Source organism: Choloepus didactylus, chromosome 18, assembly GCF_015220235.1.
Source record: "Choloepus didactylus isolate mChoDid1 chromosome 18, mChoDid1.pri, whole genome shotgun sequence".
Taxonomy (NCBI): Eukaryota; Metazoa; Chordata; class Mammalia; order Pilosa; family Megalonychidae; genus Choloepus; species Choloepus didactylus.
In genome coordinates this window covers 770,550-793,337 of record NC_051324.1, presented here as the reverse complement: position 1 = coordinate 793,337, position 22,788 = coordinate 770,550, and the positions used below count along the sequence as shown (strand labels likewise).

Below are 22,788 nucleotides of genomic sequence, written 5' to 3'. Positions count from 1 at the left end.
TTTCTTTCTTTTCTCATGTCTCCCTTTCACAAAGGGAGAGACAGTAACTGATCAGCAAGAGCGTTACGGCTGTTTCCCGGAATTTCCAGGCGTTCCTTCCTCCGCGCAGCAGCTCCGGGTGAAGCGGCTCCGGTATTCTCGGTTTCGGAGGCCGCTAACCCCGCACCCGCCGGGCCCCACAGCCGTCAGCGGCCTGGAGCCCGGGGTCCGGCACGGCTCTCGGGACCACCGGGAGGACCCGCGCTACGTCATGCACTACCGGCTTTAAAGTTGAGTATTACGCAGCCAAAGTGAAGAACAAGCGCCTAGATTTTTATTTTTATTTTTAAATAATTGACTTGTTTTTTGAAAATTCGGATGTTCTCAGGTGACTGCGAGAGGGACGCGTGCGCGTGCGCGTAGAGCATGGCCGCTCGCCACTCCTCAGCAGGCCCGAACAGGGCGGCGTCTGTGCAGCACGCACATGCGCACTCCCGCCCCGCTCCGCAGCCTCCGACGCCTCACGTGACGGCGCGTCCCACCCTACCAATGGGGGGGGACAAGATGGCTTCCCAGGCGGTGGACTAAGCCAGCAGTGAGGACAAAGGTAAGGACAGTGACGTTATCATGTTGATACTTTCTCCTGCTTCTCTTTCTCTTCTGTGCGAATCTGGTTATAATTTTACCTCAGATCTCTTAAAAAATTGCTTCTACACTTACGCCTCCCCCCACCCCTCTTGTACTGGTTTCCCCCAGCAGCCGGCGGCCCCGGCGGCGAGGTTCAAACCATTCTCTGCCTCTCGGAGGGGGAGTCGGATGGCGGGCGGGGAAGGGTCGGGCAGCTGCGGCGGGCTTCCCCGCGGGGGTTCGGGGGCCAGAGCCCAGGCGCTCTCTGAAGGGTGTGCGGTACCTGGCGCGGCCGGGCTCGCCTCGAGGTAGCGGGGCGCGCTCGGGCTTCCTCCTGTGCCCCCCCGAGGGCTCGACGGGTGGTACGGCCGGCCGGTCAGGCGCCGCGGGGGTCGCGCGGGGCGGCTCGAGGTGTGCGGCCGGGGAGGGTCGGAGCCGCAGCCGCTGCCGGCCGGGGTGAGCGCGGGCCCGGCCTGGGGTGGGCGCGGGGGCGCCAGGGAGGCGGAGAGGGGCGTCTGGGGGCGCGCGGGAGGCCGCCCGCCTCGCCCTCCTGGAGCCCCGGCTCCCGGCCGCGAGCTCCCGTGTCCGGCCGTTCCCTGGTCCCGGCCGCTGGGCTGCGGGGAGAGGAGTGGGGTCGAGGGGCCGCCGGGGGCCGGGGCCGGCGCTGGGAGCGAGCCCCGGTGGAGAGCGAAGAGGCCGGCCGTGGAAAGGGGGGCCCGGGCGTTTCGGGGATGCGCTGAGGGGCGTCACTGGGCTTTGCGTGGGTCTGCGATTGGGGTCTCCAGGGGCCGGAGCAGGAAGGCGGAGCCCGGGACGCGGCGGGGATGGGAAACGGGCCCTGACGCGGGGCCCCGGTGTGGCCGTCCCTCTGGCCTCGGCTGGCGCTGTGACGCGGCCTGGAGAGGGCCCCTCCCGAGCGGGTGGACGAGCACCCGTCCTCCCCGTCGGGTGGGTGGGTCAGAGGCTCCCCGACCCCCTGGAGGGACCTTCGGTCCTGGGCTTGGCTCGTGGGCGAGGTCCCGCGTGCTCGCTGGCAGCCGGGGGGCAGAGGGGCTTGCTAGGGGATACCGGCTCCCGGGCACGGGACACCATCTGACGCCAGGAACCCCGTAAACAAATGGGGTGAATCAGTGGAGATGCAGAGCCGCGGTGAGCGGTGTGAGCTGGAATTCATTCCCCGTGGAACGTTCTCACCTTATTCTTGCTGGATTCCCAACCTCTGACTTATCAGGACCCCCGTGGGAGGTTACAAAAGCCGCAGGGAGTCCTGATACCCTGCACCGCCTGAGAACGTATTTATTTGTCGAGTGCCTGTGTTCAGTGTCCTCTTTAAATCTCCGTGGTCTACGGGGAAGCCCCGAGGAGTGGGTTGGGGTGGACCCGGGCAGGGAAGGGTTAACGCAGGTGTCACTGGTCCCTTGCTTGGTGGATCTGCCCCTTGGAAGGAGAGACCGAGGGGCGGGGAGACCACTGCCGTCTCCGTGGGTTCCGGAAAGTGCACCTGAAGGGGAGTCTTTAGGCCCGCTCAGGAGCCACTTGGCTTCCTTCAGGTGGAGCCAGGAATGGAAGAGGAATCGGGAGCCGACGGCCTGGCCCCCAGGGTGCTGGTTCCCCTGTGCTGGTCACCCAGAGTGGACGGGCCTCTCTCCTGGGCTTGAGGGTGGTGCTGGGTGTCACCTGACCCCTGAGTCCCAGTTTAGTCTGCTGCACCGCTGTGCTTTCCAGGGGCTGCCAGGCCGCCCCCTGCCTGGCCCGAGAAGTCAGACTCACACTTTCTGTCAAAAAAATTTGTAAGAAGAGCTCGTGTTCATCTCGGATGCTGGGGATTAGCTCAGCTGCATCCCCTGTGGCCCTTTCCTGTTGACTGACGTTCATTCAGCATTTGGGGAGAGAAGAGGGAAACTCCAGGCCCACGATCGCAGGATTAGATTGACATGATGCTGCCACCTCCTAACAGAAAGCACGAAGGATGGGGACTCCCATGTTTTTAAGAAAGGTGACAGAGATCCTTTCTCAGTGCATTAGAGGTGTAAGACTCGGGGAAAGCAGCGTCAGCCTCCATCAGCCACGCCCCAGAAGGAATCCCGTGTCTTCCTTTCTGAAGTTCTCATTTGAGCTTTTCCCCCTTGCCTAGAAACGACGTGTGGCTGCCGTGGCCCTGCCGACTCATCTGGCCCTGGCCTTGTCCTCCGGGGAGCCGGCGGGACGGTGGCCGTCAGTGCTGAAGACACAGGTTGGTGTCGGCACCGCAGTGGGGTGAGAACCGCCGTGGCCGCCCTCACGGGGACATCTTGCTGGAAGTTTTACTCTTCCCTCGGGGGGAGAGGTGCCTCCTTTTCCCATTCACTCTGCCCATTACCCCTTCCTCCTGGTTCTCGTCCTTCCGCTGGCCGCCTCATCTGCACTTCCGCAGCGGAGTTCCTGCTTAACTTTTTATTGTAGTAACATACGTACCACTCAGCGTTTCTCGTTTTAAACACTTCCAAGCGTGCGGTTCAGTGGTGTTAGTCACGTTCGTAATGACGTGCCACCATCACCTCCATCCGTTACCCAGACCTTCTCACCCGTTAAGCACTGACCCCGCTTCCCACACCCCCGGCCTCGGGTAACGTGTGGTCTCCTTTCGGTCTCTGTGAATTTGCTTATTCCAGGTATTGTGTATAAACGAGATCATACATTACCTGTCCTCTTGTGTCTGGCTTATTTCATGCAGTGTGACGTCCTTAGGGTTCCTCCCCTGGGGTCACGCATGTCAGGACTTCGCCCCTTCACACGGCTGAGCTGTTTCCTCTGACCCCATCCCCTGAGGCTCCGTCGCACTCTCCAGCAGTGTCTGGTCAGGGTCCCCGGTGACTCCGTTGTGTCTCAGGTGCCAGCTCCCTCCTCCTCGCAATGCTCTGCCCTCTGCCGTGGCCCTGTTCCCCTTCACCTTGCTGCCCGCTCCTCCGTCATCCCAGCCTCCTCCGTCATCCCAGCCGGCTTTTCGCCTTCTTCTCCAAGTGTTGGGGGCCCCTGGGCTCCTCTCTGTTCTTGGCCTCACGCCCTACTGCCCCCCACTCAGGTGCTTAACAGGCATCTCTCATTTAACCCTTGGCCTGGTCCCCCGAGTCTGCACCTCCTTCAGTCCTCCTCAGCTCAGAATGGCTGTCCTCGTCTTCCCTGGTTCTGCGTCCCCAGCGCCTTTCTTCAGACTCCATGCGTCTCCCCCCGCTTCTGCAGCCATGCCCTGGCCGTCGTCCCCACCTGCCAGCCCTCGCCTGGGCCCGGGCCACCAGCCTGGCTTACTTGGAGTGCTGTGGACCCCTTGGCGGTTTCCCTGCTCCACCCGGGCCCCTTGTAGTCTGCTTTCTGCACAGCAACCAGAATGCTGCTTCCAAAATATGATGCCAGTCTTCCCATGTCTCTATTCAGAGCCTCCCAGAGGTTCCCCAGTCTCCAAAAACATCCAGGGTCTTTTCTGTGGCCCGGAAGGAGCCATGAGAGAGCTGTGCCTTGGAGCCTCCTGCTCTCATCTCCCTCTCCTCTCCTCCAGACGCACTCATTCCCCCCGGAAACACTCACCGCCAGCCTGGCCTGCGCGCTCTCCTCCGCCTGCAGCCCGCCCTCCCGCCCCGGCCGCCCTCCGGCCCCAGCCCTGCCCAGGGCCCCTTCGAGGGAGTCCTTCCCCGCGGTGCTCTCCAGGGCCACCTGCTGCCTCTGCCGGCAGTGCTCGCTGTGCCCAGCTTGCTTTGTGTGTGGGCACCACCCCACAGGGCACAGAGCAGTGTTTCGTGTGTGCCCCTCCTAGAAGGGCGGCTGCGTGAGGGTGGCATCTTGTCACCCAAGACGTCCCCAACCCGTGTAGGCCGTCAGTGGAGACTTGGTGAATAGCAGAGCCCTCCTGGGACCTGGGCTGTCTCACTCGGGGCGCTCCCAGGGACTCGCCGTGGCTCCTTCACCGTCTTAGCATTGAGTTGTGTGTTCTCTTCTCTGTCACCTGCCTCATGCTCTGCTCGCGGCTTTGACTGAAGGGCTGGTGTGCGAGCTTAGGGACCGCCTCCCCCCCCTCTGCTGTGACTCCGTGTGGGCCGGGTCTGTCTGTCTTCCCTCGTGTCTCTGCTCCCCCCAGTCCTGGCACAGAGCTGCTCTTCGGCGAGTACCTGCCTGTAGGTGGGCCAGACTGGAGGCTCCTTGACGCTGGAGTTTTGAGTCTTCTGCTCTGCCCGTTGGAGCCCTGGAGGCCGGGAGTGGGGAGGTGCCTGTGGGTGAGCACGCTGGCCCCCCAGGCCCTCCCCCTGACGGTGCTCACCCTCCCACAGGCCCTCGCCATTTGCCCGGGCACCATGAACGCCATCGTCGCACTCTGCCACTTCTGTGAGCTGCACGGGCCCCGCACCCTCTTCTGCACGGAGGTCCTGCACGCCCCACTTCCCCAGGGGGCTGCGGGCGGGGCCAGCCCTGGCCAGGGCGGACCGGCCGAGGAGGAGGAGGGCGGCATCCAGATGAGCAGCCGGGCCCGCGCGCCGAGCCCTGCTGAGGGGGCCAGCGCTGAGTCCAGCAGTCCGGGGCCCAAGAAGTCGGACATGTGCGAGGCGAGTGTCTTGGGCTGGGGGGCACCCACTCTCATGGGAGTGTCGCCTGTGCTGCTCCTTTCGCCATCCTGGGAGGGGATGTGTAGTTGATGCCGCGGCAGCGGGAGATGCCAAGGAGCATGTGACAGACCCTGTGGTGCCAGGGCAGCCTCCTGAGTCTGTAGGGAGTCAGCTCGCGCCTTCTGGGTGCCGGTCTGCGGGAGGGGTGTGGGCTGCCAGCTGCTCACCAGCTCTCTCTTCCCACCTGTGGGCAGGGCTGTCGGTCGCTGGCCGCAGGGCACCCAGGGTACATCAGCCACGACAAGGAGACCTCCATCAAGTACGTCAGCCACCAGCACCCAAACCACCCCCAGCTCTTCAGCATCGTCCGCCAGGCTTGCGTGCGCAGCCTGAGCTGTGAGGTGAGCACGTGGCCTTCAAGCCCGGGTCCTGGGTGCAGTCAGCGTGTGGTTACCCTGGCAAGTCATCTCCATTTCTCCAGAACCCGAGGGGATAAATTGCCTTAGACTCACTCGTTTTCTGGGTAATTGCTGGTTTCTTGCTGTAAGCATCAGTCTTTGATTATTTGTCCATCGTGGAATGAAACGTTCCAGGGTGTGTGTGGCATGCATCAGACGTGAGCTTCCCACCATGAGTGTCGTTGATCTGCTCCTTACTGTATGTCTGCTGTGGTCGAGTGCACGTCTCAGTGTTTGTGGAGCGTGCTTGTCTCTGTACAGATAATTCTTGATTAAGTTGCTGGAATGTCCCGTTGCCAGCATTGTCTTAGTCGGACAGAGCCAGCTTCCTTGCCGTTTGTTATCCTGGACTTGGCTGCATCTGCTTTCAGCTGTGTGGTTTCCCCTGCTGATCTTCCGGAAGGCAGGTGGCTGCGTCTGTGGGATTGTGTGTAGACTAAATGTGTCACCAGGGCATACCCTCTCCTAAAGAATGTGAGGTCTGTCATGCAGATTCTGTAGTAGCTATTTTGACTGTCTTGCTGCTTCGTTATGGTTGAGATGAGTGAGGCTGACGAGTGTGGGTCTGGAGTGGATGTGATTCTTGTGTAGGAGTCATTTATGGCTCAGGTAGGAAGGAGTCACCATGCACTTTACCGGGCTTTGTGTTCCCCGGTAGATGCCTGATCTTCATGAAGTTGGGTTGGAGGGGCAGATGAACGCAGTTTCCCTCCCCCACTCTCCCTTAGAGCCAGCGCGGGCTTCTCAGCGCAGGAGAGAGGTCGGACTTGGGCCACTGGCGCGAGGAGAGGCTGCTTCCCCAAGGCTCGGTTGTTCTCCTCAGGTCTGCCCTGGCCGCGAAGGCCCCATCTTCTTTGGGGACGAGCAGCACGGCTTTGTGTTCAGCCACACCTTCTTCATCAAGGACAGCCTGGCCCGGGGCTTCCAGCGCTGGTACAGCATCATCGCCATCACGATGGACCGCATCTACCTCATCAACTCCTGGCCCTTCCTGCTGGGAAAGGTCCGCGGCATCATCGATGAGCTGCAGGGCAAGGCTCTCAAGGTGCTGGTGGCTGAGTGGGAGCCCGAGGGGTGGGGTGCACGTGAGCGTGCGCATGAGCGGAGCTGCATCTGCGCTCGATGTGGGGTGAGGGGCTCAGCGGTGTCCTCACCTCGGGCCCTGCGCCCTGCGCTTGGGTCAGGCATGCGTCAGCCACTCTCTGCTGCCATTGCTGTCCTGGCCCTGGGCCCCTTGGGCTTTACTGCAGAGGGGCAGGCAGACCCCAGGCTCCCTCCGGCTGCTCTGTGTCTGCTCACTCGGATCTTCACCTCCAAAGACTGTCCACTGACTGTGTCGCACACCCACTGCACACTCTTGGCCCCCAGCTGTGGTACCACAGCTGTCAGGGGCAGGTGGTGTCCTGGTAACAAACAGCCCCACCCCCGCGCGTGCTGCTCGTGTACACAGGGTGTCCACTGCGGGGAGCAGGGGTTACGGTGGTCCCCAGGTGGACACACTGGGCACCACTCCTGTGTCCCGCTGGAGAGACTCGAGGCCTGAGGCTTGTGCCCACCTCCCCCACAAGGGTCCAGGTGGTGCGAGCCCGTGAGCCTGGCAGTGGGGGGACTGGAAATCCTTGGAGTCCAAGTAGCTATGAGGTGCCTGGTGGGTCACGTAGAAGGGAGGGGACAGGAGACAGCCTAAACGAGCTCCTGTCCCTTGAGTGTGGTTTGCAGTCGTCGGTCTGGTGGCCATTTCTGCCCCTGCGGCAGGAGGGCAGAGTGGGCGGCCGCCATCAGTAGGATTCCTGCCACTGGCTCAGGTGCGCTGGGAGCCTGGCTGCCCAGCTACCTGGGTCTCGGGGACAAGGCTGCTGCCCTGCCCCTTCCAGGTGTTTGAGGCTGAGCAGTTCGGGTGCCCGCAGCGTGCCCAGAGGATGAACACAGCCTTCACGCCGTTCCTGCACCAGCGGAACGGCAACGCGGCCCGCTCACTGACATCCCTGACGAGCGACAACAACCTGTGGGCCTGTCTTCACACCTCCTTTGCGTGGTAAGGGGAGGCCCAGCCTTTTGGTAACAGGAAGGATAAGAGCAGTCATGGTGGGTTGGTTGGGTTATGCCATGGGTGTATCGTGTTAAATGAGTAAAGCAGTCCCTGCCGAGTCTGTTCGTGGCTCCTGCGCTGGGCTCGGGGTTTGCATCATCCGGGCAGCCCTGAGCTGAGGCCAGCAGCCATTCTTCCTTGGAGCTTCCTCCCTAGGACACGGGAGGCTTGTTTAGGCAGAACTCGCTTACCATTGGAATTTTTAAAAATGTTTCCGTAACAAGCCCAATGATTCCCTTCTCCCTCTTTAAAAAATAATAGCAGCAAACATCGATTGTTTATCTCAGGCCCTTCAGCCGGGTGGTCTGGGGTCTCAGGAGGTTTTGGTCAGCTGGGGGTGCAGCCACCTGCAGGTTGAGGTGGAGTGTTGGCTCCAGAGGCAGCTCCCTGCACAGCTGGCAGCCTCGGCTGCTCCGGGCGGAGGTCCCTCCCCAGGCGGACGTGGGCGCTGGCTGCCCCCAGAGCTGTGATCCAAGAGAGGGCATGGCCCAACCCACAGGGTAGCCCGCTCGCTCCCACCGCACTTCTTTCCTTAGAGGTGGCCCTCGCCGTTGGGGGGTCACCGCAGCTCCTTCTTCTGACATATGCCGCTTAGCTCCTCCTGGGGCATGACCTGCTCACCCCTCCCGGAGGCTCCCCAGGTTCTCACTGTTCGCGGCGTCTGCTTGAAGTCCAGGACCTCAGAAAATCGGGTCCTTGTGCTGCTGAGGCTTCCTGGGCTGCACGCTGGACAGAAAGACGTTGTCTCTCCCCCCACTGCCAGCGTGCGTGCGCACACACACCCACACACGCCCCACGACCTACAGCCCCTCCATCTGAGTTCCGCTAGGGAAGTTTCCAGGCTCACCCAGAGTAGCACAGACGGGGCAGTGGCCCTGCCGTCTCCGTCTTCCAGCTTCGCAGTTGCCGGGAGCTGCTGCTTCACCCTTCCTCCCCCCGCTTCTTTCTTTCTCCTGGGGTATTTTTAAAAGCAAATCTTTGTTCTCTCACCTCAGCCATAAATGTAGCTGTGACACCCTCATCCTGCCTGACAGAATTGGCACCAGCCCTTGGTATCACCCAGTACCCAACCCGTGTTCACTTCCCCTTTTGCCTGTAAAGTGACTTTGAAGTTTCTTTTTGAGTCGGGACCAGAGCGTCCTCTCTGTGTTGCCTTCCTTTGCCTTCCTTGGGCATCCCTTGAGTCTCTGGTGGTCCAGCAGCTCTTCTGCTCCCTTTTCCCCGCTCCCGTGCTCAGGGGCTTGGGTCGCGTGCCTTTAGAATCTCCTGCCTTCCGGACTCGGCTGAGCATGTCCTTGTGATGTTTTTCTACATGTCCCTATATCCCTGTATTGTCTACAAACTGGTATTTAGACCAGGAGGCTTGGTGAGTGCCCTCTCCTGGCGAGAGAGCTCACAGGGCACTGTGTCCGCAGGCTTCTGAAGGCGTGCGGCACCCGGCTGACCGAGAAGCTCCTGGAGGGCGCGCCCACCGAGGACACCCTGGTCCAGATGGAGAAACTGGCCGGTGAGGGTCGAGGGACTTGTGCCGTGGCCTTTCACCCACGGGGGTCGTCGAGGTCCATCCCTGTCCGACGCACACAGCCCCTCAGCTCTGATCCGTCTTAGCTGGAAGAGCCGGGGAAGGGAATGTGGCTTTGGATAACCCCAGGGCAAGCATTTGTGAAAGCTCAAGGGTTTAGCGGGACCTCCTGTCTCACTTTCCTTGACATCCTCTTGAAAGGATCTGCTGTCGAGGGTTGGAGGAGGAAGTTGAGCGGCTGAGGTTTTCCTTCCTGTCCTGTGTGCAGCGCCAAGAGCTTGGCCTTCGTGTACGGTCCCTTATTCTTTGCTGTTTTGGAAATAAAACGTCATGCTGTAGTTGCACCCAGGTTTCATACCTCACTGTTCCTGCTATTGCTGAGGGCTGGGTGTGTTCCAGTAGCTTCCTGGGGGATCCTAGTCTGGCCTGGGCTCTGCTTTCCATCAGGGAGGATGTGAGCTTTGCTGACCAGGTCCTTGCATCTCAGCCGTGGGGTTGAATAAACCAGAGCTGAGGCACACAGTGTGTGTAATTTGTTCCTAGAAACGCATTCCGTGCTACAGTTTGCAAATGACTTACCTTTTCCATCAGTTGGAGCTGCTTTGCAGTTATCCTTGAGGCAAGTGACTTGCACATGTTTGCGTTCAGGCTTTCCTGAGTGGGGACAAACGGGAAAGAGTTCCAACCGTGAACATGCTCAGAGGACACAAAGCCTTGCAGTCTGTTGTCACGTCTTCACGAACTGGTCGGCCCTAGAACCTTTTGTCGTTGGCTGGTAGCAAATCTCTAGGCCAGGGAAAATAGTAAGGGTAGTCTCTGGTTGAGATTTATTTGCAAAGAGAAAGTTAAATATAGTAGAGCTTTTAGGAAAGGAGAGCTTGCTGGAAATGAGGAAAGGAATGCCAGAGTGTCTAATTATGTCTCAGACTGTATTTTGGTCATGAAGGAGCTGAGCTAGGGCTTTGGAGCAGGCACCTTGCAGTCAGATGGACCTGGGTTCACAGTTTGTCCGTCTGTGAACCGGGGGTAGTGTCCTGGCCTCAGGACTGGTGGAAGGGTTAGACGAAGTTAAGCACGTGAGGCCCCTGGAGGAAGGCCCAGCAGCATCTGGGTTCCAGAACTAGGAGCCGTCCTCCTGCCCAGGGTGGCCAGTTTGCAGGGTTTCTGATAAGGCCTCTCAGAGGCAACCTGAGGCCCCGGCTCGTAAATGGGCTGATGCCCTCCCCATGCCAGGGCTCCTGGGGCAGCCAGTGGTGTTTGCCAGCTCCCCCAGACCAGAGGGCAGTGGCTGACTGCCCGTCTGGCTACAGGACGCCTTGGCTTGCAGCGGTTACCACGCGAGACCGCAGCGTTGGGGAGTGAAGGGTGCCATGGAGTCGTGCATTCTTTAGCTCCTTGCCATTTGCCTTGCAGACTTAGAGGAGGAATCTGAAAGCTGGGACAACTCGGAGGCCGAGGAGGAGGAGAAAGGCACCGTGGTGCCGGAAGGCAGTGGAGGGCGGGAGCTGAGCCAGTGCCCCCCAGACTCGTCCCTGCTCTCAGACTGTGGGGACTGGCAGCCCCGAAAGCTGTCGGTCTTCAAGTCCCTCCGGCACATGAGACAGGTGGGTGGCCAGACTCAGGCAGAAGACCCGCTTCTGTCCTTCCAGCTCTGCCTGCCCCTCCCCTGTCCCTTGGGCACAGGGAGTGGGTGGGTAGGAGTGGCCGAGAGCCTTCCGGGCGGGCAGCCCATGAGGACGGGGCACCTCTGTGGTGTGGGAACCACATGATGGTGGGCATCTCTTTCCTGGAAAGAGGACCTGATGGTTGCCTTCTCATGTCCTTGCTGATCTTCCCATTCTAGAACCTTCTAAGGGTATTGGCCAGCTCTGTTACTGATTTGCACGTATCCTAGACATGTGGAAGATTGAAAGCAATTCTGTTCTTAAAAAGCCTGGAAAGCCCTGACTGTCCACAGCAGTGACCCTGCGTGTGTACGGTGGGGGACCTCGTACGCCCTCAGGTGACAGGACAGTTGTCACAGCAGTGCTGATGCGTAATCTCTATAGGTGCATGCCCAGTGCAAAGCAAAACCAAAGCCTCGTGCATAGATGAAGCAGTACTGACTTTCAGTTCGGGTTGGGGTGGGAGTGGGTGGGGGTATTTTGTTTACTTATTTTTACAGCAAGCATGAGTTTTATCAGGAAATCGTTCCTTCTGTTTAGGAAAATGCAGTAAGAAAGAAGGCTCATGGAGGTGGTGTAAGGCCTGTATTTGGCCGAAATCCTCCTGTTGCTAAGGTTGGAAGGAAGCTTGGGTTCACCTGCAGGTGGGAGCAGGCTAGTGGTGCTTGGGTTCATGTTGTTTTGGGTTTTTTTTTTTCACACCTGCATCTTGGTTTGTTTATAAGGCGGTTGATAACAGGCTGGACTCTTGAAAAACGTCAGCTTCATGGAAGTTAATAAAAGCCAGGTCCAGGGGTGCTGTTCTAGATTAATGAAGACTAAAGACTGAAAGCAGTCGCAGCTCTTGGGTGGCTTCTGCACCTGTGAACAGCAGCCTAAAGGGCACTGGTGGGGGGCTGGGCTCTCGGGTGCACTGGGTGCAGCTGTGAGGGCCCTGGGGGCCTTGCTGGGTGGTTGCACAGGAGCAGGCTTGTACCGGCAGGTGCATCACCCTCGGGTCCACAAACCACGTGTTTGCAGAAAGCTCGCATGTCTGCTGAGGCTGCTGATTTTTAAAAGTAAAATTGGGAAATGTCTCAAAGTGCAGGTTCTTCAGAATCGGGCTTTTAAGTGCAAGTCCTGGGCCCTCCCCACCAGCCCTGAGCTCGGCCCCTCAGCCTGGCTCCAGGCCAAAAGTGACCCCTAGCCCTGACTTCTGTGCGCTCTGCGATGGTTTCAGGAAGGACATGGGAGGAAAGGGACCTTGGCGGGGGGGAAAGGAGCACGTGTTCCTGTTCCCCGCACAGGGAGCCCTAACTGTGTCTGCAGGTGCTGGGCACCCCGTCTTTCCGCACGCTGGCCTGGCACGTCCTCATGGGCAACCAGGTCATCTGGAGGAGTCGGGACGTCGACCTCGTGCAGTCGGCCTTCCAGGTTCTCCGGGTAACAGCACCCCTTTCTCTCGTGTGTGGTGGCAGCACAGTATTCGCTTAGGGGGCCTACGACATCCCGACTCCTGGAGTGGCAGGCATGGGTGGCTCACTGCCGGAACGGAGGCTAGGTCTTGGTTTTACGTCCAGTGGCAGGAGTCTGCCACCTGACAGGCGGGTGGCCAGCCCCCCCGTCCCCCCCGCCCAGTCCCTGAATCCCACGAAGGCCACAGGAGTGGTCCCCAGCTGCCCGAGGCGCTGGCCAGGTCGTCCCGGGTTTCTCGGCACGGCCCTCAGTGACTGCCGGGGGTGGGACACAGGCGTGGCAGGCCTCTGGCTCCAAGTCACGTTTAGATCCGTTCCCAGAACACATCTGCACCCCCGCTTCGTGGCTCGGCCGGGGGGTGCGACCACCCTAACACTGCACCGTGCAGGGCAGTGCAGCATGTTGCGACTGGTTGCCTTGCCGGGGGATGGGGGCCCTGCTGGTGGGAGTGTGCCTGTGGGGTGGGCTGGCAGGGGAGCCTGCTCGGAGGAGGGGGCCGTGGGGCTCCGGGTGGGGGAGGCGGGTGGAGGGGCGTGGCTGTCGTCGGTTCTGAGCCTCCGTGCCCTCCGCAGACCATGCTGCCCGTGGGCTGTGTGCGCATCATCCCCTACAGCGGACAGTACGAGGAGGCGTACCGCTGCAACTTCCTGGGCCTCAGCCCCCACGTGCAGATCCCCTCTCACGTGCTGGCTTCAGGTGTGTGCCGCTGGGCTGCGTGGCATGTGCCTGCCCTTTTCCGGCCTGCAGGAGAGCCCATGACGGCAAGGTGGGATTCAGTCTTGGACGAGAATTCCAGGAGCCTCCCTGCTGGGCTGGGAGGCCAGGGGCTTGGATTTAGGGCCAGTTTCCCACCGTCTCCCAGCTGGCCTTGGGCCTCTGTCTAAGCAGATGGGGGTGAGCTGGAGGACTGCTGATGAGGGTGACTTGCTGTGGCTCTTGCAGTGGGCAGCAGGCCACGGTCCAGGGGCTGGGGGATGCCCGGGGCCTGCGACTGTCGCCTGCCACTCCCGATGAGTCGGCAGCACTGGCCCAGAGAGGCAGGGGCCTGCCATGTGCTGCCTGACGTCACACCGTCCCTTCTCTGGGAGTCTCTTCCTTCCTCTCCTGTCCCCGTCAGTGCTTGTCTTCCTCCCACCTGCCTTACCTCTGTCCTTGCAGTCAGTCAGTCCAGCCAGGTTCGATCGCCCACTTGTGGTCAGCGCTGAGGTCACCGCCCCTCAGAGAACAGGGCACAGAGCCTGGCCCAGGGCCTGTCTCAGCGGCCGTCGCTGTGCCCTTGGGCTGCTGGGAGTCAGCCCACATGTGCCCGGCCAGTGCGGGTGCCCGGTGGTCTCCACAGCTGCTTGTGTGCCCCGCGCTGGGCTGAGGCCCTGGGAGGCAGCGAGGGGCACAGGCTGAGCTGTCGGCTCAGGGCTCAATCGGGGCTGTGGGCCAGGTGCTGAAACTCTGTAAGCCGGTTTCCTGTCTACACCTCGGGTGGACCCTAATGGGCCCGACTGCACAGGGCCGTATTAGTGGTATCTGTGAAGTGTTGAGTAATAATTCCAATTATAGTTGAGCTGGGGCAAGAACCAGCCTGTGGCAGATACAAAGCGTGAGTCTGGGGAGACTTTTGCAGCCGGCAGTGGCTTTCCTGACTGATCTGAAATAATCGGGAGTGGCCAAGTGAGGGGACTCCGAGGGGTGGGGACGCGGAGCCCCCTGCGGAAGGTGTGCCTTCGCGTTGCCAGAGTTCGCTGTCGTCGTGGAGGTCCACGCGGCCACGCGCTCCAGCCCCTGCATGGCTGGCTTTGAAGACGACCAGTCACTCAACAAGTACGAGTTCGTTGTGAGCAGCGGGAGCCCGGTGGCCGCGGACCGAGGTGGGTGCCTCGTGCGGTGGGCAGGAGCGGAGCTGGGACCCGCCTGCCCGCCCGGGCTGGGCCTGACTCTGGCTCGGCCATGTCCTCGCTTCCAGTTGGCCCCACCATCCTGAATAAGATCGAAGCCGCCCTGTCCAACCAGAACCTGTCCGTGGACGTCGTGGACCAGTGCCTGGTCTGCCTCAAGGAGGAGTGGATGAAGTAAGCCAGCTCGGCCTCGGGGTCTCTCCCAGCACCGGCTTCCCCGAGAGGGGTGGGACCTGGCCCTCGGGGGGCACAGCGTGGCATGGCCGCTGCCTCGGGCTCCGCCGGGCGCCCACCACGGGAGAGGCTTTGTTCACTTAGACTCGGGCAAGCTAGGTGCCATGTGTCCCCTTTCTTTCCGTTACGCTGCTTTGTTTCCTCCTGCCTTGGTTCTTGGTAATTTTCTGTCAAATTTTATTCAGTCTAACACTGTCTTCATCCCTTATTTTTTATTTCAAATAATGCAGCGAAGTTTGGGAGCAGCCAGTCCCTTCCATGAATGTAAGGCAGACTCTCCTCTGTCTTTTTGTTTCCTGTTGGCTGTGCTAACCTTGGCACCCAGGGTCAGCGTGGCTGTGGGCGAGCGCCCCGAGCTGCCCTGAGCCTCCCCGGCCAGCGCTGGGTCGTGTTGCCGCATCTGAGCGCCTTGTTTCTGGTTTTCCGCAGCAAAGTGAAGGTTCTTTTTAAGTTCACCAAGGTGGACAGTCGGCCGAAAGAGGACACCCAGAAGCTTCTGAGCATCCTGGGTGCCTCAGAGGAGGACAACGTCAAGCTGCTCAAGTTCTGGATGACGGGCTTAAGCAAGACCTACAAGTCACACCTCATGTCGGCCGTGCGGAGCCCCACAGCCCCCGAGCCCCGCAGCTGACCCCGGGGCGGGAGCTCGGCTCGGGGGGTCCTCGCGTTGGTTTCTGAACTGGGAGGGGTGGAGCAGTTTCCTGGTGGCGACGTGTGGGCGTTCTCTGCACTTGGGCAGGCAGCAGAAAGCCATGAACAGTGGGGCTCTCTGCGTCTGTGCGCGTCCCCTGAGAGAAGACCAGAAGGAAAACGTGCATTCTGGGCCACTCGGGGGGTTAAATTTCAAAATTTAAAGGACAGATAAGTTGGGCCCAATCCCAGTCTGGGTCTTTAGCTGCAGTAACGTGTCCTCTTGCCGTTAGCATGTGAGCTGTCCCGCTCTAAAATCAGCAAGAGTTCTTGGGGCTGGGGGTGTTGTGTGCACTTTGCCACAGTTGTGTAACTTGAGGACTTACTCTGATCCCCACACATTCTGCAGTAAATTTGCTTTTGAGCTAGGGCTTCAGGCCTTGGAGGCGAGTGGACGTCTGCCTCCTCTCTGGACCCCCGTGTTCTGGAAGTCACTGGACTTGAGCGTGTCTTCTGGCCACACTCCCCTGGGTTGCACGTGGAATTACCTGCCGCTGACACCGAGGCCCTGCGCGCTACACAAAGACAATGCCTTGGCCTGCCCACCTCACTGCTCCATAGCTAGAAGCCCCCCGTCCCCGTAACTCTTCTGTCCCTTTGCCCTTTGTTGCCTGTTAGACATTTACAGTTGGCTGCAGTTAGCGGTATTCAGAGAATTGCGTCATCACAGTACATTTTTAATAAGAATTCACGGCTTGGAAGGATTTTCCAGCAGTTTTGCCAACTTGTTTGTAGTGTTTTGTGTTTGTTTAATTTATATTTAACACAAATACTTAAGTTTATATGACTAAGTATCTGTATAATCCAGAATATTGAAGCACAATAAAGATGTATTTTTGTAAAATGCTGACTATGGGGTTTCGGCTTGGGCTCAGTTGCAGAAGGTATCACCGCAGTTAAAATCACACCTGTGAGCGCCCGTGCTCTGGGTGTGAGCCCCGCGGCTGCTGTAACGGTTCGGGCAGCCTTTGTTCTACTTGCCATGGAGGGGTTCCCGCCCCAGGGTTATGGGGTGGCTGAACACAACCCCTGACGGGACAGAGGGAGGCAGGTTGCTGGAATCGGGGAGAAGGGCAGCACCCGCCACACGGGACCCCGGGGGCTGCACTGGGGAGCAGCTGTGGGGGGCGGGCTCTGTAGTGACAGAAGGGGGCATCTGGCTTCCGCAGGGCGTGTGATAGTCTCGTTTGAGTAAATCCAGGGACCGATCGCCCAGGGGTATCCTTGTCCCCGTGACGAGGAGGGTGCTTCACGGGGGCAGAAGGGGAGGGGACTTGCCGTGAAGCCTTTGGGGGCCTCCTGGTTTTCCCCGGTAATACTGAGCCTTGCTTTTAGGCTTTTACCACAGCCTTCCCAGAGTTAGTCTTTTGAGTTGATTGTGAGAAGAAGATAGTACTGCATTTATTCTAAAGAATAATTCTTGAAAATAAATTTTGCTTGACTTGAGAAAAAGGTTTATTCCTGAAAGATACTTGAAGGACACATCCTCCTGGGGGAGAGTGGTGATTCTGAAAGCTGCAGAATGTGCTTGGATCCTCTACTTGGAGTGAAAGGGGAACCCCCACCCCCCAGCCCACCCCCGTCAAGGGTGAAGGAAGGGGAGAAGTGACTTCAGTGTCCCCCTCACCCCCTCACATTTCTCTGTTTTTGAGTCCACAGCATTCCCTGAGAAGACCGTTCTTAGGTTCAAATGGAGTATTTGCCAGTTGTCTGCCCTTTCAATGTCTAAATCCACTTGGTAGGTAGGAGCCCAGTGAGGGGTTAGCTCTCTTTGTTCAGAGAATGTGTGGTCTCAATCTCCAGAGCATGAGAAGACTTAGGGGCACGGGCCGGCAGGGCATGTGCTGGGTTTTCTTGGTAGCCGTGGGCGCCCGTCCCCCGTCCCCTGGGAGCAGTGCGGACCTGAAGATTGGGTCACAGCCACTAACCAGAGGGCAGAAGACGTCGGAGGCTGAGCCGCAGCTCGGCTGACCCCGGGGCCCACTGAACCATCGCCTTCGTGACACAACCTGGTTGTGTGATTTTCATAGTAAGTGGGAGAGACAGAAAACACATTCCAGGTCTCAGGCCCCTCTATGTCCGAGGGTCATCATGAGTTTTCCGTTGTTGCAATCAAGACACTTACCTCTGTGCTGGTTGAAGCTATTGTGTTCCCCAAAAAGACCACGTTCTTCTTTATTTTTGTTTTTTAACACCTTTATTGAGATGATAATTCACATGCCATACAGTTAACCCATTTAAAATGTACATGTCAGTAGGTTCTTACTGTAGTCACAGAGTTGTGCAACCGTCACTACAATCAATTTGACAACATTTGCATCACCCCAAAGAGAAAGCCCAGATACATTTTCCCCTAATCTTCCCAGTCTCTCCAGCGCTAGGCAGCCACTGATGTACTTTCTTCCTCTATAGATTTCCCTATTTTGGGCATTTCATGTAAATGCGGTCATGCAAAAGATGGTCTTTTGTGACTGGTTTCTCGCACTTAGCTTATTCTTTTCAAGGTTCATCCACGTTGTACCAAGAATCAATACTTCATTCCTTTTTATAAAAGCTGAATAATATTCTATCGTATAGGATATACCATATTTTATTAACCCACTCATCAGTTGCTGGACGTTTGGGTTGTTTCCACTTCTTGGTTATTATTAACATTTGTATATAAGGTTTTGTGTGGACATACATGTTCAGTTCTCTTGGGAGAATCTAGTAGAGTTGCTGGGTCACATGGTAACTCTTTGGTTAACTTCCTCTCTCCTAGAACGGGCTAAATCTGTGACTCTGCCGTCTTGGAGAAGGGGCAAGGGAGATACCCTCAGGCTCAGTCTTGTCCTGTCTAATGTTAGTGTCCTCTAATGAGGGCCTCATGCCTCTGGCTTCTCTCTCCTTGTAGCATCCGAAGCCACAGGAACCACTGGGGTGTTAGGTAATCCCTGAGGGTTCAGGGGCCTGGGATGAGGGGTGCCCCCATTTTCTTCATCCCTGAAAATAGCCTACTAGGTATGGGCTACTCCAGTGGACTGTCCACCCTCAGAAATTACAGGCAAGAAACAAGCATTAATCTCATTCTTAAAGGCACTCGCAAACGGGGGATGTTTTTCCAGCACCCTCTACCTCTCCCCAAGAATGAACGGGGAGGAGGACCACATGCGGCCCTTCTAGGCTCCCAGAACCTAGTCTTCTAGTCCCCTGCTTTTATTTTTTTTTTTAATTAAATTCAGTTTTATTGAAATATATTCACATACCATACAGTCATCCGTGGTGTACAGTCAACTGTTCACAGTACCATCATGTAGTTACGCATTTATCACCCCAATCTATTTTTGAACATTTTCCTTACATCAGAAAGAATCAGAATAAGAATAAAAAACAAAAGTAAAAAAAGAACACCCAAATCATTCCCCTCCAGCCCACCCTATTTTTCATTTAGTTTTTGTCCCCATTTTTTTACTCATCCATCCATACAATCACACTGTCACCCCTTGTAATCTACATTATTATACAGTTGTCTTCAGGAGTCCAGGCTACTGGGTTGGAGTTTGATAGTTTCAGGTATTTACTTCTAGCTATTCCAATACATTAAAACATGAGTTGTTATCTATATAGTGCATAAGAATGTCCTCCAGAGTGACCGCTCAACTCCACTTGAAATCTCTCAGCCATGGAACTTTATTTCATTTCATTTTGCATCCCCCTTTTGAAGACCATGTTCTTTTAATCCAACCCTGTGGGTGTAGACCTGTTGTGGGTGGGACCTTGTGATTAGGTTACTTCAGTTGAGGCTGTCCCAGGTGGGTCTTAATCCTCTTACTGGAGTCCTTTATAAAAGGATAAAAGACAGAAGACACAGAAAACCCCAGAGAAGCACAGAGAAATGCCAGAGAGAAGGACACAAACACCCAGAGAGGAAGCCATGGAAGCCAGAAGCTAAGCAACAGAACCTGGGAGACAAGGACCAGCAGAAGCGGCCACGTGCCTGGCCGTGTGGACGGAGCCCCAGCTTGCCTTGCTGGCAGCTGGTCTTCGGGGAGAAAGCATCACCTCGTGTTGCCTTGATTTGGTAATTTTCACGGTCTTAGAATGTGGCTTGTAAGTTAGCTCTTTGTTGTAAAAGCCAACCCGTTTCTGGTATATTGCATTTCGTCAGCTGTAGTGAACTGAAACACCGTCCCTTCCCTACTGAAGGGAAAGGGACCTTAAAGAGGGCCAAGGGCCGCCTATCTGGAGCGTTTGTTCAGATTATTGGGCAGTTACTGGCCCCTTCCCTAAATTCCTCCATTCATCATGTTGAGGTTGTACCGAGTTGGAAATCTCAATCAGAGACAGCATTTAACCTGTCTTGAAACATGTGCCAAGCTTTTTCTTAACTTTCTGTTTTGAGCTAATTTTAGATTTACAGAAAAGTTGCCAAGATAGTGGCAAGGAATTTCTGCAGGCCTCCCGTGCAATCCGTCAGTGTTCCCCTATGACCCTTTTCTGCCCCAGGGGCCCACAGCACCCCACACTGCATTTAGTCAAGTCCCTCTCTTGGCTGTGACCGTTCCTCCAACTTCCCTTGTCTTCTGGGAACTGGCCGGTTTTCCTGTGGAGTGTTCCTCCGTTTGAGTTGGTTTGGTGTTTTCTCACGAGTAGAATGTCATGGCACCATTTTGGCAATAACACCCAGGTGCGAGTCTGTGTCCTCCGTGCGTCCCATCAGGGGTCACGGATGCTGATGTAGCTTACGATGGGACTAACCTGACCACCTGGTTAAGCTGGAGTTTATGACAGGCTTGGATTTAAACTGCAGAATCTCTCCCCCCGACAGTGTTCAGCCCCTAATGTGTCTCACCCCCCACCCCACAAAATTTTTATTTTGAAATAATTTCAAACGTACAGGATGGTTGCAAAAACATTACAAAATCCATACAGAGAACTCCGACATACTGCCCCCTGCCCCAGGTACTCAGATCCACCAACTTCAACATTTTGCCCCATTTGCTGTGTCATTTTGTCTTTCTGTCCATTTACCTGTCCATCCATCTAGCTAGCTCGCTATTGATGATTTTCTAAGTATTTGAGAATAGATTGTGTACATCGTGCTCCCTGAACACAGGATATTCACGTCTGTCACCACCTTAAGTGCAGTTATCAAGTTCAGGAAATCATTGATAAAAAGCTTACAGTCTGTATTCCAGTTTTTTTGTATATCCCACTAATGTCCCTTTGAGTCTTTTCTCCTCTATGATTAGCTCCTTCCCAGAATCGTGTTTTGCATATGATTAGCATACGACTTTCCTTGTCTCTTCAGCTTCTCTCTTTTTGATTGTGGAAGCACACAGACAACATAAACTTCCCCATTACAGCCCCTCCCAGGCACAGCGTTACTGGGACTGAGCACACTCACAGAGTTGTGCTGCCTGCACCCCCACCATACTAGAACATTCCATCGCCACCCCAAAAACCCTGCCCCCGCATGCCTTCCTCCGGCCCTGGTAACCTGCGCTCGGCTTTGTCTCTGCGAGTTTGCATGTTGTGACTGTTTCACGTAAGTGGACTCAGGCAGCTTCTGTCCCTTTGTCTGAAGTACTTCCCTCAGCGTGGCGTCTTGGAGGTTCGTCCGTGCCGTGGCACGTAGCAGCAGACCGTCAGTCCTTTTTAAGGCTAATACTCCATCCTGCGTATGTGCCACGTTCGTCCAGTCTTCTGTTGATGGGCGCATTTGGATTGCGTCCACCTTTTGGCTCTACGGATTTACATATTCTGTTCTTTTACCTAAGTGAGATCATACAACAGCTGTCCTTTTGTCTCCGGCTTATTTCTGTCAACATGATGTCTTCAAGGCTCGTCATGTTGCACGTATCAGAACGTCATTCCTTTGTATGTTGTGGATGTTTAAAGCTGTATTTCACCCAGCAAAGTATGTTCTTAAAGCTAATCCATTGCTATGGTGTGGGCCCATTGTAAGGAGGATCTTTTGGTAAGTGGATCTTAACTTAACATGTGGCCCACCTCATTCGGGTGGGTCTTAAATCCTCTTACTGGAGCTCTTTAAAAGAGAATGGAATTCAGACAGAGAGAAAGCCACGGAAGCAAGAAACCAACAGCAACCAAACCCGGAGAAGGGAGAGAGCAGGAGATGCCGCCGTGTGCCTGGCCGTGTGGCAGAGGAGCCCAGGATCGCCGGCACCTGGTCTTCAGGGAGAGTTACCATGTTGATGATGCCCTGATTTGGACATTTTCACGGCTTCAGAACTGTAAGTGTGTAAGCTGATAAATTCCCGCAGTTAAAGCCAACACATTTTATGGTATCTGCTTTCAGCAGCTTAGCAAACTAAAACATATATATATACCACATTCTGTTTATCTTTTCATCATTTGATGGACATCCAACAGTTGAGTTGCTTCCATCTTTTGTCTAATTGTGAATAATGCCGCTCTGAACATCAGCTGCAAATATCTGTTCGAGTCCCTGCTGTGAATTTTTTGGGTATCTACCTGGAAGTGCCATGAAATGACGTGATCTCCACACAATGTCCCTGGTGCTGTCATCCTGCATCACTTGGTTACGGTCATCCTTTCCATGCCGCCGTTTCCCCCTTCTCTGCTCTGTTCTTTGGAAGGCAGTACCCTCAGCGGACGGGGAGAGTATCAGCAAATATTATTAGGAATTCCTCTGTAAGGGAGATGTGGGCCTTCTCTCCCACTTATCGATTCAAGCACTGTATCACTGGACTCGTACATTCATTTTACAATTTGGTTTATAATCCAGTGCTACATTATTATTTTTTTCTCGCAATTTTATTGAGATATAGTGACATGCCATACAATCATCCAAAGTGAAAATCAGTTGTCCACAGTATCATCATATAGTTATGTATCATTCATCACAGTCAATTTTTGAACATTTTTATCACTCCAAAAAAATAATGAAAGCAAAAAATAACACCCAAAACAACCCATCCCCCCAACCCCCCTATTACTCATTTTTGTCCCCATTTTTCTACTCATCGATCCATACACTGTATAAAGTGAGTGGGAGCCACAAGGTTTTCACAATCACATAGTCACATCATTTAAGCTACATAGTTACACAATCGTCTTCAAGAATCAGGCTACTGGGTTTCAATTCAACAGTTTCAGGAATTTCCTTTTAACTTTTCTAGTATACTAATAACTAAAAAGGAATATCTATATAATGCATAAGAATAATCTCCAGAATGACCTCTTGACTCCATTTGAAATATCTCAGCCACTGAATTTTATTTCATTTCTCTTCCCCCTTTTGGTCAAGAAGATTTTCTCAATCCCATGATGCCGGGTCCAGGCTCATCCCTGGGAGTCGTGTCCCACGTAGCGGGGAGGCAGTGAGTTCATCTGCTGAGTTGGCTTAGAGCGGCCACATCTGAGCAACAAAGAGGCACTCAGGGGGAGACTCTCAGGCACAGTTATAAGCAGCTTTAGCCTCTCCTTTGCAGTAATGAGCTTCATAGGGGCAAACTCCAAGATCGAGGGCTTGGCCTTCTAAGTTGGTAGTCCCCAGTGCTTGTGAGAATATCAGTAATTCTCCAGGTGGGGAAGTTTAATATTTCCACATTTTCCCCTAATTCTTCAAGGGGGCTTTTCAAATA

General features: G+C 55.9%; 1 protein-coding gene across 5 annotated transcripts; it reads left to right on the top strand.

The window, feature by feature from the left end:
• Positions 1–397: 397 nt before the first annotated feature.
• Positions 398–16,022, top strand: FLCN (folliculin). 5 transcript variants are annotated; one of them, XM_037808596.1, is made up of 13 exons: positions 398–586; positions 2,741–2,839; positions 4,905–5,177; positions 5,432–5,578; positions 6,459–6,680; positions 7,510–7,670; positions 9,140–9,231; positions 10,660–10,850; positions 12,219–12,332; positions 12,938–13,061; positions 14,096–14,227; positions 14,323–14,428; positions 14,918–16,022. In XM_037808596.1, the coding sequence occupies exons 3-13, from the start codon at positions 4,929–4,931 to the stop codon at positions 15,117–15,119; spliced, it is 1,740 nt and encodes a 579-aa protein (XP_037664524.1). In that variant the 5' UTR covers positions 398–586; positions 2,741–2,839; positions 4,905–4,928; the 3' UTR covers positions 15,120–16,022. The 5 variants fall into 5 exon arrangements, 4 of the variants coding, with proteins under 4 accessions (XP_037664524.1, XP_037664523.1, XP_037664522.1 ...); XM_037808595.1 differs by lacking the exon at positions 398–586 and adding an exon at positions 996–1,062; XM_037808594.1 differs by lacking the exon at positions 398–586 and adding an exon at positions 1,386–2,602.
• The last annotated feature ends 6,766 nt before the right edge of the window (positions 16,023–22,788 follow it).

Excerpts from the sequence above, each read along its gene's own strand:
- FLCN (XM_037808594.1), top strand. The coding sequence starts at position 2,576 with ATGGGGACTCCCATGTTTTTAAGAAAG. Across the intron at positions 6,681-7,509 it reads TGCAGGGCAAGGCTCTCAAG|GTGTTTGAGGCTGAGCAGTT; the intron begins GTGCTGGTGGCT and ends TGCCCCTTCCAG. Across the intron at positions 12,333-12,937 it reads CGGCCTTCCAGGTTCTCCGG|ACCATGCTGCCCGTGGGCTG; the intron begins GTAACAGCACCC and ends TGCCCTCCGCAG.